Below are 17,607 nucleotides of genomic sequence, written 5' to 3' on the forward strand. Positions count from 1 at the left end.
TTTACTGGGCAGTGAAGGCATAATTAAAATGCATATTTCATGATGTTTGCAATTTTCTCCTTGGCCGTATTAGTAAAGGCAGACATGAAATGGGTCTTGGTGTGCTTTTTAACACCCTGCATTTACAGGCTGTCAGACTAAGTTGGCCACATAAATCAAGTTCCAAAAATATTACTAATCTTTTTGGTGTATTCATGTTTGGACATGAATAACCTCCGTTCTCTGTTCCCACCCATACGCTTCCTTCTACCCACAGAATGTTTTATTTTAGTGGCAAGTTAAAATTAAATGTCTGTTACTGTAGCAGTCAGTAGTCAGTAGGAAATAGTTTGCCTGGGTTGCTGTCAGGAGAAATGATTACATAACGTGTATATTTTATGCCTCACATTACTATTGCTCTATCCACGATGGCTAAGGGTCACATGAAATGCTTACTTGAGACACTGGGGATATGAGGGACTGGCAGCACGCTGCAGTATTACGTAAGAGCAGAACTGCTCAGTTGTGCTAGTAAAGGCATATTAGATGTACTAAAGGCCTCACAACTGTCATTTTGGTTTATCCATTATACCCATATAGCATAAAGAATTACTTTGAAAGGGCCCTAAAGCTGAAAGTTGACAAAATGCTTTGCTTCTGAGTGGAAGTTTCCAGCTTTTGCAACAAAGATTGTAACGCAGCTCAGTAAACACAGAAGATTCAAGCTGAAAAAAGTTCAGAAATTAAGATCAAAATACTGATTACGTATTCAGATATATAAAAAGGGAAATAAAACTTTGTTTAGAAATATGAATACTATAGTATGTAAATACTAAGCTGTATAAACATTCTCCCCACATTGTACATAAAACTTACAGTACGCATCAGTTCTTTTACTGGATACTTGTGTGGTAAGGTAAGGGATTTGATTTGCCGACAAAGAATCCCTGGAGGACTAATGATGTAATAGTAGTGTAACATTTAAGTATAAATATCAGATAAAATCTATAGTACGTACCTGGAGAGTAATTCTTCTGAACAAAAATGCAAGGCATGCAAAAATTACAGAAAATCCAAGGTATTATATGGTGGTCCTGAGTATCACCTTAATGCTGAAGCTGGGATATTAGAGCCCATCAGCTTTGTTATTGCTGGATTGTAGAAAGATGAACAGACATGGCTTACTGTTGCCTTCAACACTGTTTTGGTACTCAGATACGTGTCATTCCTGCAGCAGTGTTCTTACACATTAATAATACACATCTCAGAAATAAATTAATTGGAAGACATGCTACAGAAATCGCCACAGTGTTTGTGACATGGACACCCTCAGCAGGGGTTTCATTCTACTTTAACTTCTCCATGCAATTTTTTTTTCTGTTTCCTGGAGTTGGAGGCTCACTCAGACTAAGCGTGTTATCTCCTGCTGAATGCTGAGAGGGTTGCAGATGAACAGTTGTATAACAGGGTCCACTCTCACAGAAAGCGATGGAAGCCCTCCCCCTTAAGTAACTTAAAGCTAAATGAATAATTTTACAATATACCATGACAGAATGTAAAGTCTCTATTTTGCTTGACAATAGATTGCACAGTTATAAACAAGGTACCCCAACAGAAATTAAGCCTTTTTTTAGTATCAGGTTGGAAGAGGGTTTTCTTTTTTATCTGCTTAAACAAAAGACAAGCTGATACAAATTATTTTTAACAGTGGCCTGTTTAACAGTGGGTATTGAAAAAGGCATCGTCCAAGTTAACTTCTTGGTTAACAGCGGTGCGCAGGGGACTTTCTAGGGTTCTTGTATTTTCACTTAGTGTAACACATTTCCCCTCATAGGCAGAGTTCATTAAACACCAGCTCTGAAAAATAAATACATGCAAATTCTATTGTCCTGTGATGAAGTTTCTTCTGATCCCCTGCAGATGCTTTGCTCCTCCCACACTTGCCGAGGAAGCCCAGAGATTCCTGGAAAACTTCGATGTCGACAGATGCCCAACAAAATGGTGCCCTCTAAAGGTAATGTGCACACACTGAGAAGCCACGAGACAAACAGCAATGCAATATTTCTCACAGTACTTGGGAAACAGACATATTAAAGGCAAACTGGGTGGAAGATGTGTGTCTATGTTTAAGAGAATCCTCCTTGCACCCTGCCTGGTTCAGAAACCTTCAAGAACAATTAATCTGCATGAAAAGAGAATGCACATAACACTCCCATGGTCAGTAAGATTCAGTGATTGCGTTATTCAGTGAATACTCTTATAGTATGAAAGCTAATCTACATCAGAGTGTTTAACAGGAATTACTATAACTATCTTAATTTTTTGCACCTAGAAAATGTACTTGCAAGAGAAACTTGACATTTCAACTATGAAAACCTTGAACATGTACCACTTGATATATGTACCTTTAGCACCGAGTTCAACATTCCTTTGAAAATGCTTATAGCGATTTATTTTGAAAAGTCAAAAGAAATTGAGAGATAATGTTGTCAAGAGATGATGTTTTAACTAGCAAGGTAATAGTCTGTTGTATAAAAATTTGTTATATGAAATTGCTTATAAAAGCAAAAGCAGTAACAAGATGACTTTAAATAGATTGTTTACCTAAGAAACATTCGAGACATCTGATAAATTAATGGGTTGGCAGCACTACAAGCTGAAAGACTTGTAGAGGAAAATGGCAGAGAATTCCTTCTGTTGAAATCCTCAAGACATGTTTTGACTGATACCCTGTAATGGCACACCACTGTCACCCTAATCTGGTGATCTCAAGACTGGAACAATAGGAGCAGAATAGGACAGTCTTCACTGTCGTGGCTGTCTCCATCTCAAAGGCCAGGATCCACAGTGCCAGGAAGATCCTCATCCTGAAAGATGGTCTGCTCAGATATCTGCCTAGATACCCTGGATCTGAGCCACCGAACTCCGCAGTCACCTTCGGCTTCCTGCACTGCTTTTCTGGCTTATCTTACCTCTTCTTGCTCTTTTTCCTTCATCGTAAATTTTTGCTTCCCCCTTCAGCATGCTGTTGCCTTCTCAGACCATGAGCTTACAACCAGAAAGGCCAGCTAATGGCAGTACCTGTCCCAGCCTCACAGCAGTAGGAGCTCAGCAAGCCGGGCCTGCGTCAGCTTAGCAAGGAGACGGCAAGCACAGAGTCAGCACCCAAGACAGAAGCTGATGCTTGCTGGTTTTCCCCATATCCTTCTCACGCAGATGTAGCAGTAACAGCAGAATGGTGTTTCCAGACCATCTGAAGGTTTTATGTTTATTGCAAGCAGGTTAAGGCAGTACTGCTCCAAGGTACAAGACTGTCAGGCTGGGACATGAGTGAGGGGAAGAAAATCAGCTCTCCCTGAAAATCTAGTCTACAGGGAAGGAATATAAAGAGTCTTGTCAAATTGCAGTCTTACTTAACAGTTCACATTGCAAACACGCTAGGTTTTCCTTCCTTTTCTGTGTCTTTGATTAAAAAAATGTAAAAATGTTCATGGTGATACAACTACTGAATGTGCCTAAGCCAGTGAGAACTTGTCATGACTCCCTGAATCATACATCTCTGTTTAATACAATGCCAGTTAACAAGGATTTCATTTTTAACTCATTTCTTACAGCGCCTGAAACTCTCTCTCCTCCACAGGACAGGCTGCATGCCTCTTACTGTTGGGAGACAGTCCTTCGCTTCTCCTGCTGCCATCACCCCAAATTTGGGGCATCGTTCCTCCTCCTCCCTTCACAGCGCCAGGGCTCTCCACGGAGGACAAGAAACGCGGCCTAGGAAACGAGAGTGAGTAGCTGCGACACACGCGGAGGGGGACAGGGAGACGCGGTCCCTCGAGCCCCGGGGCTGCTGCTCTGGCCTGGGCCGATGACAAAGCGTGCGGGAACGGGATGGGGCCCGAGCAGCCGCCCTCCCTGGGAGGCGGCCCTGGGCTTCACATAGGGCAAGAAGGGTCCACCGTGGGGTGGACCAGGCCGCTGTGGGGTGGACCAGACCGCCACGACTGGGCCCGGCTTGGCAGAGGCGGCCACTCGCCCGCAGCATGGCCCCCGCTGCCAGCCCCCCCCCCGACCCTCTTGCAGCCCCCCCAAGCCCTTCTGCCCCCAGGGAGGGCCGGCCCCAGCCCCCCTCACCCCGCACTCCTGCTCCCTCCCACCGCACACAGCCCCCCTGACCCCCGGGCCAGCCCAGCTCGGCTCCCCCCCCGCGGCCGGGGCCGCCGCGCTCCGCCCGCCGCCAGCGGCGCCCGCCGGGAAGGGGAGGCGGAGCCGCCACCGCCGCCCATGGCCGCCGCCGTCGCCCGCCGCGGCCTGGCCGCGCTGCTGCTGGGCCGCCGCCCGCCGCTGCCGCCCTGGCTGCGCCCGCCGCCGCCGCCCTGCCGCCTGCTCGCCGTCGCCCTCGGGCCGCGCCCGCCCGCGCCGCCCGCCGCCGCCCGCCGCTGCAGCCAGGTACGGCCGGGCCGCGCCGCGCCGGGGTCGCAACATGGCGGCGGCGGCGGCGGGACAGGGGCCGCGCGAAGCGCCGCACAGCCCCCGCCTCGTCCCTCTTAACCGTGTTTTTGGTTTCGGTAGCAGGTTGCCGGCTCTCCCCCTCAGGAAGGTCACCTGGCGGAGCAGGAGCCGCTGCCGCCGAAGGCAGAAAATGAAGACTCGGTCTTCCTCGTGCGGGCGCAGGGCTTCCCCTTCTCGTGCACCGAGGAAGACGTGCTGACCTTCTTCGACAGTACGGGGGCTAAGTCTGTGTAGCGCGGTGGCCCGGCGTGGTGGTTAATCCTTACTTAGCAGGAAGAATTCGTGCAGATCCTTACAAAAGATGGATACTTAATGCTGTTGCAAAACTGCACCTCGTTTATGCCTGTGATACATGTAGTCATCTTCCAGTATGGAAGTGATTATAGAAGCTAACTTTTCTCTAGAGCGTTTATTTATTTGAGCAAGTCTTCCCCATAATCAGCATTTCAACTGTAAAGGCACGTGGCCGTAAGTCCAGGTTGTCAGCTTGAATGCCCTTATGGTTGGCCTCCTCCCACCCCTTTTAAACAGACTGGAAGAGTGGTGTTTACTTCCCCATTAAAATATCAGTGCTGTTTTCTGACGTTAATGAATAGCCCACTGCATACCTTGGCAGGGCTGATCCCACCATTCTGCGATATTATCATGCATCCCACCACAGTAGAAGAGTTGGTCAGATCAGATTTTTAAATGGTTTGATAACCTGCCGTGCTAAATTAAGTCAATTGGAACTCCAAGAGGAAAGAACTTCCAGCAGGCAGAGTAGAAGTGACTGAGAGATCCCGTAGCATTTATTTTCGATTTAAAGAAATGGCTTTGAAACAAAGAATTGCTTTCAGAAACAAGAAGTTCACCAGCAGCATGAGGATATATTCTCCAATTATACAGTTGTGGAAGCTAACCGATGCCAAGTCCGTTTCTTCTCCATGAAGAATGTTTTGTGTTAGCTTTAAGGTTAGAAATGGGAGTTTCCTAGCCTTTGTTTCAGGACAGTATTTTGCACTGCTGAGAGAAGTGGCTCTATACAGAATATTCGGTTTGATCTAGGATCAAAAAAATCCCCACGTTTGATGCAATTGCATATGTTTCTGTGTATCACCTCTTCCCTAACTTCTAGGCTGTAGAATTCGAAACGGTGAGAACGGCATACACTTCCTCTTAAACAGGGATGGGAGACGCAGGGGAGATGCCTTGATTGAGCTGGAATCAAAAGCAGATGTCCAGAGAGCCTTGGAAAAGCACTTGAGATACATGGGCCCGCGCTACGTGAAAGGTACGTTTGAAAGGGCAGAACGTAAACTGGAAGAAAAGCATGCTCAAGTCAGTAAGAACTACTTGAAAACAGAATGAGTAGTAAAGGTGATGTGTGTGGGACAGTAGAGAGCGATGCAGGATGTGAAGGGAATGGAAGAAAGCAGCAAAAGTGACAATGGAGGCACCACTAAGTCAGACTTCGCTAGGCTGGGCAGGGAGGGAAAGGGGAGGTGTCTCGTGCAGCGAGGGGTACCCCTGGGGTGTCACAGAGTGCTCTAATGGGGGGAAACAGGATGAAGGTTGGGGGGAAAAAACATTGCTTAGGAAGGCGGCTCCTGCAGCGTGCCACCTCCTGCCTGCCATGAAGGAAAACATGTTGTGTGCCTGTGTTCCTTGCAGTGTTTGAAGTACACGATAAAGATGTGGAAGGCTTACTGCAGAGTCTGCGGGATGAGTCACAGGCCATTAATGATGGCGTCGTAGTACTCAGAGGCCTTCCGTTCAGCTCCACTGAAGATGATATTTCAGATTTCTTTGCAGGTAACGCGGACTAGCTTTTGCTCTTTAGTTAGAATTTATTTCCTGCTCTAAGTTCAGTTTAGCTAGGCTGTCATTACTCTAAATGAGATCTGCAAAAGCACTCCAGTCTACCGTAAGAAGCCGTAAGCACCTTTAACAGTGCAGAAAGTCATTATTCCATTGCAAGCAAATGCATCTAAAGCTTTCAGCTGCGAGGTTATAATACTACCTGTGAGTATTTCTGGAGGTCTAACCTAGGTTCAGTACTTGCAGCAGTCTTTGGGCGGGGGAAATAAGGAAAGGGGTGACTCTAGATCAATTTCTCCGCACTTTGATTGCTACCAGTGCCCAATCTGGCTAACTTAAGGGGGGGAAATGGTTGTATTACAGTCAAAGCACAAGTGAGCACAACATGGATGCTGGTAAAAGTATAGTCATAACAGTTAGGTCACATATGCCACTGTTAAAACTATTGTATAGCGGCTATGTGTTTTTCATGATTGAATATTCTTGGCTGATTACTGCTTAGTTTCTCAGCTGAGCAAGCAATGGACAGTGTGTGTCCTCCAGCCTCAGTGGTGGAGCAGGCCAGGCAGCTCCCACATGGGTTCATTAGGAAGAAGCTTTTCTGGGACTTGCAGAATTTTTTAATGTTTTCTTAGGTAAAGATGAGGCTGTAGACTGAACCGAAACCAATTCTTTCCCATCTCCCCACTCCAGTTGTGCATGCACACATCGAGTCCTCCAAAACTAAAGCTCTTAATAGCAGACATCATGCCAGTAAGTGAAGGCCACTGGTGGTAAATGTTTACATTGATCACCAACAGTTAACTAAGGCATCTAAATGACTAGTAGCAGAGCTATCCCAGTGAAATGACTAGGGCAGCTCATACGTTTTGGAGCAGCTGTTTCCAGTTCTTTGGAAACTTGGAGACCATTGCGGAAGGTAACATTAAAGAAAACCCAAACACCTAGGCTTCAAAAAAAAAAAAAATCTCCGCAAAATAAGTGTAGAGGCCCAGCCCAGTCTGCTGCTATAAGGTTTGATTAAGTTAGAACTCACAGATCTTACTCTGTATTGTGTCTGATGTAGTGACTTACTGGACTACAAGCTCTCCAGGAAGATACTGCCGGGGGGAACGACACGTTAACTGAATTTGGCCTAGGTTTTAAGAGGAGAATAAAAAAAAAGTGACCAGAACAAAGAGTTCTAGCTCAGGTGTATTTGTGCCTTGGACTTGCTTGTTCTCTAGAACTTCCATTCATTTGTTGTTCTTGTTTGAAGCCTCACGTGGATTCATTATTGCCTTTGAGGCTTCCATGAAAACTAACTCGTAAAAATACAGTATAATAGAATTAAAAAAAATTAGGGGGAAAAAAAACCGCGCACTGTATTTGGGCCAGCATGAGCAGTTGTTTCAGAACTAGGTAACTGCTGGGTTGGCTTCTCTCTTAAAACAGAAGGGGACAGGAAGGGATGTCTTTTTGAGCTATGGCACAAGTTTCTCTGACAATGTAAATGCCTTTTTCCTCCTCCCCCTGCCATACAGGTTTGAGAATAACTGACATAGCTTTCGTTAACCGGGGAGACAGAAGAACAGGAGAAGCTTACGTGCAGTTTGCGGCTCCAGAAATGGCAGCTAAAGCCCTACTAAGGCACAGGGAATACATTGGGAATAGGTAGGTGCTTTGCTCTGATTAACAGAGGATAGCAACTGGTGTGAAGCATGTGGTGTAACTTAGAGCTTGCCACTTACCAGGTGTAACTTAGAGCTTGCCACTTACCATAACTTGAATAATAATGCTGGTATACCATAGCTAAAGACTTATGTAGAGCTCTGGCTTTGGATTCAGATTCTCTTGGAAACCATGGCAGTCTCACAAGATCATATCAGACTGTTACTCTGTGCCTTAAAGCATTTCTTTTCAATAATGCCCTCTTAAATATTCTAAAATGAGTTTTACTATTTGTAGGGCTATTTCTTCAAGAATCTTGACAGCACAGGGAAGACAAAAAGTGAAACCTTATTTGATGGGCTTCTCTGTGCTGCAGAGCAGCCTTTGGCACATACAGCTTGTGAGGGGGCTTTCATACCCATCAAAAATACTCTCTGTTCTTTTGAAATACACCTGAAAAGAATCTGACCCCTGCATGAGCAGTTTGGCAGTGGTCAGAGCCAGGAGAAGTTAGGAAGATAGACACCCATTGCGAGCATTTGCCACTGCCCAGCCCTCACCTCTGGGGTTTCACAGTGTCACCAGATGCTTTCCAGCACTCAGGCAACCCTCATTTTTTCCTTCAGTCCAGCACCTGTCGCAGCCAGCATCTCCATCAGGAGCGTACGTCACGCGGAGTGCCACTTACCAGACGTCTCTGGCTCGAGTCCATTTCTGCAGCTGGCTGCTGCTCAGCACCACACAGCAGCCAACCTCCTCGGCGACTCCACCACCTGTCTGGGCTGGCCTTGACCCACACTTACTTGCTTTGCTACAGAACATAGAGCCCCTACACCACCCTCTTTTCTCCCAAGGTCCTCTCTTTTCTCAAGTAGAAACACATGCGCCTTCTCCCTAGAATTCTGAGCTATGCTCACAATATAAGGTTTGGTTTTACCCTCTTTGGGTTTTAATTTCTTTTTGATAGCTTACTTCTCTTCCTGAATGTCAGGTTGCAGAATACATCTCCTAACCATACTTCTTTTATAGGCTACTGGTACCCAGTTCTCTTCCTTTATTACTTTCTTTCCTGTTTTTCTCTCCCCCGTTTTAAAAGGAAACCACCCCTCTGGAGGTGTGCCCAATAATTGAATTACCTGACACACCTCCCGAACCACCAGTGGGGATTAATTGATCTCCCAATCTATCACTCACCTTTTCTTTATCATATTGGAGCAGGATTGAGCAGACTCACTGACGTGGGTTTATGCATCTCTGTTACTGGATGATTAGCCAAGAAACGGAGTAGGCTGTAAAACTACTATCAATTTTCTCTTGTTCTTTCTGGGTTATTAATTGTATCCAGAAATGGCCATCAGTTGTGCACAGTATGGAGTGTGGGCTCATGGATATTGGGCTGGAAGCTCTGTCAAGCTGTACCGAGTGTGTCTCAAGTTCCTCGCCTTGCTATAGCTGCTCCTGTTAGGGAGGGAGGGAGGTCTCCTTAATTGGGTGTCCATGCTCTCATCATGTTCTCCATCACATTATTCCTCCTGTGCTGTGGAAATGAGCTACTGCTACATTTATGGAAGGACCAGCTGGGTGCTGTTTCCAGGGCTCTGAAAGATTGGCATAGGAGGTTCTGCGTAAGGGCTTCTTGGGTAGAGAAAGAGGCAAGGTGTCATCATTTTATGCTCTGCCTAAACCTGGTAATATTTTTTTCCCCTTCTTCCCAATGTAAGAGGGGTCTTGCTAGATTCCCTTTGTGTTGCATTTCATGTTGGTGTATTGTATCTGTATCTTTAATTTCCCATACAATTACATTTTATGCCATTGATTTCATAGACGTATGTAAAATCTTATTGGATCCACTGAGGAATTTAGTATGACCCTTCACAACATCTGTATATGCCTGTTTCATTAATCTTGTTTTGGGGTTGGCTTGTTTTTATTTAATTTGGGGATTGTAGAAATTGCAGGTGTTGTCAGCGCAGTTTGCAGGGGTGCATCAAGGGGAAAACAGATAGTTTCACTGATGTACAGGGCTGATTGGAAAGGATGCATGCTACTGCAAGGAATAGAAAACATTTTTCACAGCAAGTAAACCTGTATTTCTGCAGCAAAACATAACCTTGGTTTGTAATGATTGATACTGCTTCTACGAGAGCTTTCTAAAAGGCTGTCAACTAAAGATCTTGTCTAGGCAAAATTGGTTATCAGTCTGACAGTGTGTTGTTTTAAAAAGGCTTTCATAAATCTAACTGAATGACTTAATTAATTCTTCAAAACTGTTACTTGCCAGTTAACTCAAAATGGTAACGACATGCCGCAACTCTCACAACTAGTAGGTAACTGGAGCTGAGATAGGAATACGTCCTGAAGTAATGATACTGTCTTAAAATCTGGAGTGCTTTGTGGAGGGTGCACATATGCCACGTAATCTTTTCTTTTTAATTCTAGATACATAGAAGTATATATAAGTAGAAAGCATCAAATGCAAAGGCACATGATGCATCAGAAACAGATGTTGACTTACCCGAGAGTGGGTAAAGAATACGAATCGGTTTTTGAAGAAAGAGGATTGAGTGACATGGGAGGCTCCAGTGCCGAAAGAGAGAACAGTGAGTCCTTCCCTGTTGCATGTGTTCTTTGAGGCACCTTCACGTTATTCTCGCTGTCTGCACGGGTATGACCCTGCGTTTCTACAGCTTTCACGTGAGGGATGTGATGATTGCAAGTGCTAATGGTGCTTTTGCTCAATTTTACAGAACCGTACAGAGAAGCAACAGAAAGGTCCGGGCATGTTTCAGAACCTGGGAATACCTCGTTGTCGCAGCATTTTGTCCACGTGAGGGGTTTTCCTACCCAAGCTAGTGTCCAAGACATAATAAATGTGAGTAGCTTAAAATTTGTAATTTATCTCTAGCTGTATTAGTCGTCAGTGCTGCCTAGCTTCAGGTTGACTGTATGTGGAAACCTTAGCTGGCATCATGTGGCTGAGGGATGCTGAAGGGGGTACAGGCTCCCCAGGGTTGCTCTGACCCCCATGGGCACAGTAGCTGACAGGTTCTCTAGGGCTTCTGTCTGTAAATAAGAATGGCTAGAAGCTTGCTGGGCATCTTGACTATCCCTTACTCTCAACTGAGCATCCATTTATAAAGAGATTTCTGAATAACTGACCACACATAAAATAAATTTCACAATCTTTTTAATATCAAATCTGCTTGCTTTTACTAGCATACAGATTCACAGAACAAAGGTACATGCATTCAGTGGCTTTGGTTATTGTACAGAATTTGGGTGCTGTGTGAGGACTTCTGCTCCTGTCAAAAAACCCACTGCCTGGAGCTCACCCGCACAGCGGGCGGGAGGCTGTGCAGGCGTGGGACGGCGGACTGCCATGTGCATCAGCTTCACCCAGGCCAGCGGGGAGAAGGGGGGGGGGGGTGTTGCTGCTCAAGTGGTTAGCACATGATGGGCCAGGGAGCTCAGACCGCTGTGGCTGCACATGCTTTGTTAGTTTAAAAAGAAAATCAAGTTTCTCTGTAACAGGGTAAGTTACTGGTTTTCATTCCCTTGGAAGTCCTGGCATTTGGAGTCTGTTGTTGCTGCTGTTTCAGCCAGGAAGACTCTGCTCACCCAACTCACCATGTTTGCATCCCCCCCCCCGCCTTTTTTTTCTCTTTCTCTTTTTCAGTTTTTTGCTCCCCTGAAGCCCACAAGGGTCATGGTAGAATACAACTCCTATGGAGAAGCCACAGGAGAAGCAGATGTACATTTTGAGAGCCACGAGGATGCAGTTGCTGCAATGGCCAAGGAGGCATCGCAGGCGCGTAAGTGACAAGGAAGACTGTGTTACAATGATAAGCCTTAGACCCTCAGGTGCTTGGGCACATCCCGTCTGGCTACTGGTAACGCACCGCCCAACAGGATCATTTTAAATCTGGCATTCCAAGTTGCTCTGTAATGTTAAGCTGCCTTTCTGGAAAAAGAGAGAAGGTAATAGATATGAGTAACTGAACACAAACTGACCTCTCTTAAATTGTTCCCCAGAGTGCAGCTCCATTGAATTATTCCTGAAAGAGCATCCAAAGGTCAAACAAGATTGCTAGTGACAATGGGATGACAGCAGATTTGGTAAGTGCATCCCTCTCTTTTTAGAAACACGCATCTTTCTTGCACTTCGTATTTCTGATACTTCATATATTTCAAATAGCTTAAAGGCTGTAATTAAAAATAAGTGGCTGAAGTTCATCATCGCTGCTCACCAGCGGTTAGGCATCAGGCCTAAATACTCTGGCCTAAGAATCCAGATTTCACAAGAATAAATTCTTGTGGCTAAGGGGTAGGAGCTCATGTCTGAGGTTACAGCCAGAGCTGGCCAAGGCTGCTGTGCTAGCCCAGACTTTGCAGAGCTACACAGAAACTTAACCTTTCACAGCTGAGGCAGCCTGGAATGTACCAAAGTCTTTTTTTTTTTTTTTTTTTTTCCCCCTTCTCTCTTCCCTTCTCCCTTCTTACAATTCTCCTAATTGTGATTTGTAGAAAGGTGCTGATGTTATTGTAGTCCCTGGCATGGAAGTTAAAGAGTGGTTAAATGTTTTCCACAGCCATACATTAACAGTAATTGGTCTTTCAGGTAGGGGGGGAAGTTATGGGCAACAGTCTGACCAGCTGTAGCATACTCCAATTTTTTTCTTACTTTTTCAGTCAAGCCACTCTTTCTAAATCATGCAAGTGTGGTAGAAGGTCTTTTCTCAATGCAAATAGGTTGAGATGCTTGTCACAAGAGGGGAAAAGCTGTAGTGGGACAGTTTAAAATTTTTTTTTTCTGTCTGCACATGGCCTGCATAACTCTCAGGGAGGTTTACATGAAAAAATACAGGCTATAGTGGGTCTGAGAGTGAGGGACACTCTGCTTGGGCCAAGGCAGGCACAGCATGGAAATTTGTGCTGCTGTTAAGTCTGGGTGACTTACCAGGTAGCTGTCCCTACTGAAAACACGAGATGGCCCTTCCTGGTGTAAAAGAACAGTTTTCTAAAGCTAAGGCTGTGATATACCCCATTTGCAGTGGGCACAGGGTCTCCTGTGACCTTTATCTAAGTCCCCAGCCAACTTCTAAAGCTTCTGTGAATTCTCCTCTGAAAGGGGAGGGAGAGACAGTTACAGTAAAGACCCTCCCAGCCCCCTGGGCCAGCCTAACTGCGGTGGGGGGGCCAGCTCATACGCCCCTGCCCACGGGGAACATGGCAGTGCAGCGCTGGCTCGGGATAAGCTCTCAGGGCAAAGACTCAACACACCCCTACCTTAAGCGCACTTAGCTGCAACCTCAGCCCTACAAAACGCTCGTCGAGTCGTTACAGCAACGTACGGGACTGCTTCCAAGCTGTGTGCTGGGACTCGGGCCCAACAGAATTAACCCTCCTCCCTTCCACCCCACAAGAAAATTTCTCATCTATTGCAGGCTGTTTGTACAGTCTTACCTTTCTTGGTGAGATCTTTTAATATTGCCAACTTCTACAATTTCATTATTGGAGACAATTGTTTGCATTAAAATGCAATGGTATATTTAGAAAAAGGCAAATAATAAAGCTGTGATGAGGTAGTAAAAAGGCTTTTTTTTTTTTCTTCCTTTCTCTCCCTCCTCCTTTCTTTTTAGGCCAAAGCCAACACATTCCGTGGTTATCATCATAAAGATGAAGTACAGGTGTCGCTGCTCAGTGGCAAGGATAAACTGTATAAAATAATTTAGTTTGGATTTGTGTAAAAGCATGTAATAAATTGCCTTGACATACTCTGCATAAATCGTCTGTTTCAAAAGTAGACAAAGTAACAGCGAAACAGCTAACGCTGCAGAGTAGAGGCAGTTCTGCTCTTCAGCTGAACCACCAGGCGCCGTGCACTGGAGGGCAACAGCTCAGCTCTGACCTGAGAGGATCTTCACGCAGAATTATTACCGAGTGAATGCCTTTTCCGAGGAATTCAGGCACTGCAGTCATGGCTGACTGTTCTCAAACCTATACACTATTCCCGCGTGGCAAAGCATTGTTTCTGCCATCAGAGTCTTGTTGCTTCCTGCGCTGTCCTAACTCCCAGTGGCTAGAGGCTATTACTAGGATCTCAGCTGAACAGTGAGTCCTTCCTTGAGGTAGCAGCCTTTACAGAGACTGTGTCTGCTGCTGCTCCTTCACGGATGTATTTCTGTGTCAGAAGGAATGGTAAAGTCCGCTCACAGTAACTTGTTTGGAAGTGGATAGGTACCTCTAAGCAAAAGAGGTTATTGCAAATCAAGTGTTGAGTCACAGTATACACACCATTAACAAAAGAACAGTATTAGCAATAAAGCTAAACTCAAGTGATTTAAGATCCTAATGCACAAAGTCAGCATGCACTGTATTTTATAGCTAATACCTTGTCCCTCTTACCACGCTTCTCTCATGTTGCGTAAGCATTTGTGCACCTGTTACGGGTTTTGAAACACTTTGATAAGAATACAGCCACAGCAGAAAGGAATGCTCAGGATGCAAGATACAGATGAGAAATTTTATTGTGTGTGGAACAAAATTAACACAAGAAAACTGCCTTCCGCTCTCCCCAGTCCAAGCATTCCAGGTGTGACTCCAAAATCTAGCATCACAAGCAGTACCTGAGCAAACACACCTTGCACATTTGTGGCATCACAAAGCGTAATATCCAGTACTTACTTGAAAATAGAGATGTTCACTGACATCTGCTGTAACAGGAAAGAGGCAAGTGCTGACACAGACAGTTGGCAGCAAACACGCGTCTCACTCTGACCTTTCTAAATGTCAAGTACTATTACAGCAGCCAGGGCTGTATTTTAAAGGATCTTCAGGTACCTCCCTGAAGGGCTGCTCGTTTATAGAGATCTCATGTAACTCAAAAGGACCTGCTGAGGAACTGTCCTGCTTTATTAAATGAAGACAGTCACGGCCTTCACCTCAAGCAAGCAGAGCAGCGGTTGCTCCTTTCGGGACAGTTGGAAGCAGCATACAGGTCACTAACAAGCTGTTGCTTCAAAGCTGCAAAGTTGCATGCACATACCAGCATTAAAATTATTTACAGTAAGTGCTGGGTTTCCAGTTTAATCTTCCAACACTGAAATTGCTTGGATCGGAATTTCTTTGGGAGAGAAGTCACATTGGTTTTCAGATGCAGGAATTTAAAATCCCCCTAAATGTGTACAATATGTACACAAAGTTAATATTTGTTACCAATAAATTCAGCATCTTCTCCCTTCACCCATGGTATCACACCCCTTCAAAGCAGTGTTTGCCTGCACTTGAGTAGCAGGCTTTTAAAACTTTCTACCATTTCTAGTCTACGTTAAGAGACAGCAGCAAGGAAATCCAGGCAGTGACTACCACCGTGAGGGGAAAAGAGGGCAGAACATGGAAAAGAATTACAAGTTCTTCTGTGAAATGCTCCCTCTCTAAAGGGCAGTAAGAGGAGGAAGAGAACTCGGGTGGCTGAAAATGTCAAGTCCAGCGGGGAACTAGAAGAAACTAGCTGCTGGTACCAACTCCAGCGTCACCTACAGGAAGTCACCTCAACTCTGACAAGCTTTTTAATGCCGCTCCAGCCAGTCTAATGGCTAGAAAATCCCTTTTGAGGAATTAAACCACTGCCCCCTAATACAATTTGTACAACAGCAAATGAATCTAACTGCCACATCATATATATAAATAAATTATTTTTTATGGATTACAAAACATTCTATGATCTTAAAGATTGAAATAGGCTTCCATTATAAAACAGAGCAAATAAACTGTGATCTGCTACATACTTTATGAGGAAGCCACCACTCTTTGGAGTAAAACAGAATTCCTTGAGATAACAGCAACAAAAAATGATGTAGCATAATCTGTAAAACCTCTTTAAACTGTGTTTGAGATTAGAATTTCTAGTAGGTGTAAAGCATTCAGACTTCATCCCAGCTTCATCTTAATCTAACAAAATAGAGTGAAATACCAGACATATTATAACCACTTTTTCACATGCACAAGGGAGAGACGTGCCCAGACATGGCCCTAAGCATTCTGTGTAGTTAGTGATCAGTACTGTGCATCTAAGTACTTGGAAATCAAATTCCTCCAGTTACTACATCAAGACAGAAAGTACAGTTGCAGCCCTTTGGTTTGACCACCACTTTATGGTCGTCAAGTCACAGTGAATGTCTCTGATAGGAAGGTCAGAGATGCCTTAAGGCACTTCCGTGACTGCTGCGATGATCAGATCAGTGCAGGTCAGTTCTCACATCATGCATGCTTCAAAAAAGACCCTACCCACCCACCCACCCACCCCAAATCCCTAAAATACAGAAGAACTTTTAGGGGTTTGGGTTATCTTTTTTTTTTTTTTGATTTTTGATATTGACGTGCATAGTAAGCCCACAGCCAGAGGACTGAACTAAACAACTTTAGGTAGCAAGTGTTTGTTGGCATACTATCTGGGTTGCTTAGACCTGGCACTGACGTAGCACAGTTGAGCCAGATTGTCAAAGGCGGCAGGAAAAGGGAAATGGTATTTCAAGTGCAGTCACACACGAGGATTAAAAAATGCTCCCATTTTTCTTTCAGTGAACCGTAACAGCAGCATGCCTTTAAGCAACACAACTGAGGAAGAGAACTTTGCCGACTTGCGCACGCAGACACATGCACGCTCGACTCTTTTTGGGGCTGCCCGGTCTCGCTGCTTCCTGAAGTTGCCAGGGCACGCTCTAGGGCTGCTTTATGTGCAACTCCCGAAGCGGTTCTCCCCAGCACAAGCTGAGGTCCGAGAGCAGGTAGATTTTTCAACTAGGAAGGCTCGGACTGTTCATTTTTAGTCACAAGAGACTGTAAACACTATAAAGCAGCCTCCCACTCTGACCTCCACAGAACACAGGCCAGTGTCTTCTCCTCAAATTCCCCTTTAACACTTCAGAGACGAACAACAGCTACAGCAATTTTTTGGTCACCGCCGTCTGCAAGGCGCATCCTACAAGGGGCTGGTCGAGTACTGCTGGATGAGTTGCTTGTGACACGGGTTGCAGACACGCTGGGGGTTAATGCTAGACGGGAGGGGCAGTTCATTGGCTGAACAAGCTCCACAGAAGATACCACCGCAGTTCTTGCAGACGTTCTGAAACGGAGGAAGAGGACAGAAAAATTGAAGAGGATGCTCAAGACAGCACATACAAACAACACAGAGAAACTTGGTTTTGTCTTAACATTCAGTCAATCCAATCTTCTACTGGACTAGAGGAAGATGCTCAAAAATTTCACTCCTGACCCCTCTGAAGACTAAGTTTGCTCCTGCACTCAGGGACCAGGCTATGGCAAAGCTTATTACACCAGAGAAGAGTAGGTGAAGACTTGTAGTGAAGCTACCAATACTTAACCATTCCTATTTTAACTGACTCAGTCTAGGTACAACTTAGAGCTAGAGTTTTGTCACTAGAGACGCACATGTATATTTTGCAGCCATATAAACATACTGGCATGGCAAGTCTTACTTTAGATGTGTATATCAACATGCATGTACATTTGGAAGTCTGTCAAAAGCAGATATAAGAGTGGTGCAAATGCCACAGTTCTTTCTGATGTGTTTTCTGAACACAAAGGAACAGGGAAGACTACAAATCCTACGCAGACTTCCCATGCACTTAAGTTCAGAGGGTGACT

General features: G+C 45.1%; 2 protein-coding genes and 1 long non-coding RNA gene across 11 annotated transcripts in view; 1 reads left to right on the forward strand and 2 right to left on the reverse strand.

Moving 5' to 3' along the window:
* Positions 1-1,160: 1,160 nt before the first annotated feature.
* Positions 1,161-4,147, reverse strand: LOC112985135 (uncharacterized). Its single transcript, XR_003259668.2, has 2 exons — positions 3,592-4,147; positions 1,161-1,987 (listed from the first exon to the last, which is right to left on the reverse strand). It is a non-coding gene; the product is annotated as an uncharacterized LOC112985135 (long non-coding RNA).
* A 57-nt stretch (positions 4,148-4,204) lies between these two features.
* GRSF1 (G-rich RNA sequence binding factor 1) lies at positions 4,205-13,715 on the forward strand. Of its 2 annotated transcripts, none has more exons than XM_064510430.1 (10): positions 4,205-4,428; positions 4,552-4,702; positions 5,609-5,764; positions 6,145-6,285; positions 7,815-7,944; positions 10,381-10,541; positions 10,689-10,813; positions 11,618-11,753; positions 11,974-12,057; positions 13,581-13,715. In XM_064510430.1, the coding sequence occupies exons 1-9, from the start codon at positions 4,264-4,266 to the stop codon at positions 12,030-12,032; spliced, it is 1,224 nt and encodes a 407-aa protein (XP_064366500.1). In that variant the 5' UTR covers positions 4,205-4,263; the 3' UTR covers positions 12,033-12,057; positions 13,581-13,715. The 2 variants fall into 2 exon arrangements, with proteins under 2 accessions (XP_064366500.1, XP_064366501.1); XM_064510431.1 differs by having other exon boundaries at positions 4,555-4,702.
* Positions 13,716-14,450: 735 nt separating this feature from the next.
* The window catches only part of RUFY3 (RUN and FYVE domain containing 3), a 59,571-nt gene continuing 56,414 nt past the window's right edge, over positions 14,451-17,607 (reverse strand). For all 8 annotated transcript variants that reach the window (XM_064510427.1, XM_026103533.2, XM_064510426.1 and 5 more), the window contains one exon: positions 14,451-17,065. In XM_064510427.1, coding sequence (XP_064366497.1) covers positions 16,922-17,065 — 144 coding nt within the window. In that variant the 3' untranslated portion in view covers positions 14,451-16,921. The remainder of the gene's footprint in view (positions 17,066-17,607) is intronic.

The sequence above is a fragment of the Dromaius novaehollandiae genome, chromosome 4 (genome assembly GCF_036370855.1).
Source record: "Dromaius novaehollandiae isolate bDroNov1 chromosome 4, bDroNov1.hap1, whole genome shotgun sequence".
Taxonomy (NCBI): domain Eukaryota; kingdom Metazoa; phylum Chordata; class Aves; order Casuariiformes; family Dromaiidae; genus Dromaius; species Dromaius novaehollandiae.

What these genes read in the sequence shown, in the direction of transcription:
- GRSF1 (XM_064510430.1), top strand. Translation starts at nt 4,264, where the DNA reads ATGGCCGCCGCCGTCGCCCGCCGCGGCCTGGCCGCGCTGCTGCTGGGC. An exon ending in CCGCCCGCCGCTGCAGCCAG is followed by an intron (nt 4,429 to 4,551) that starts GTACGGCCGGGC and finishes TGGTTTCGGTAG; the next exon opens with CAGGTTGCCGGCTCTCCCCC. An exon ending in CAGTGCCGAAAGAGAGAACA is followed by an intron (nt 10,542 to 10,688) that starts GTGAGTCCTTCC and finishes TCAATTTTACAG; the next exon opens with AACCGTACAGAGAAGCAACA.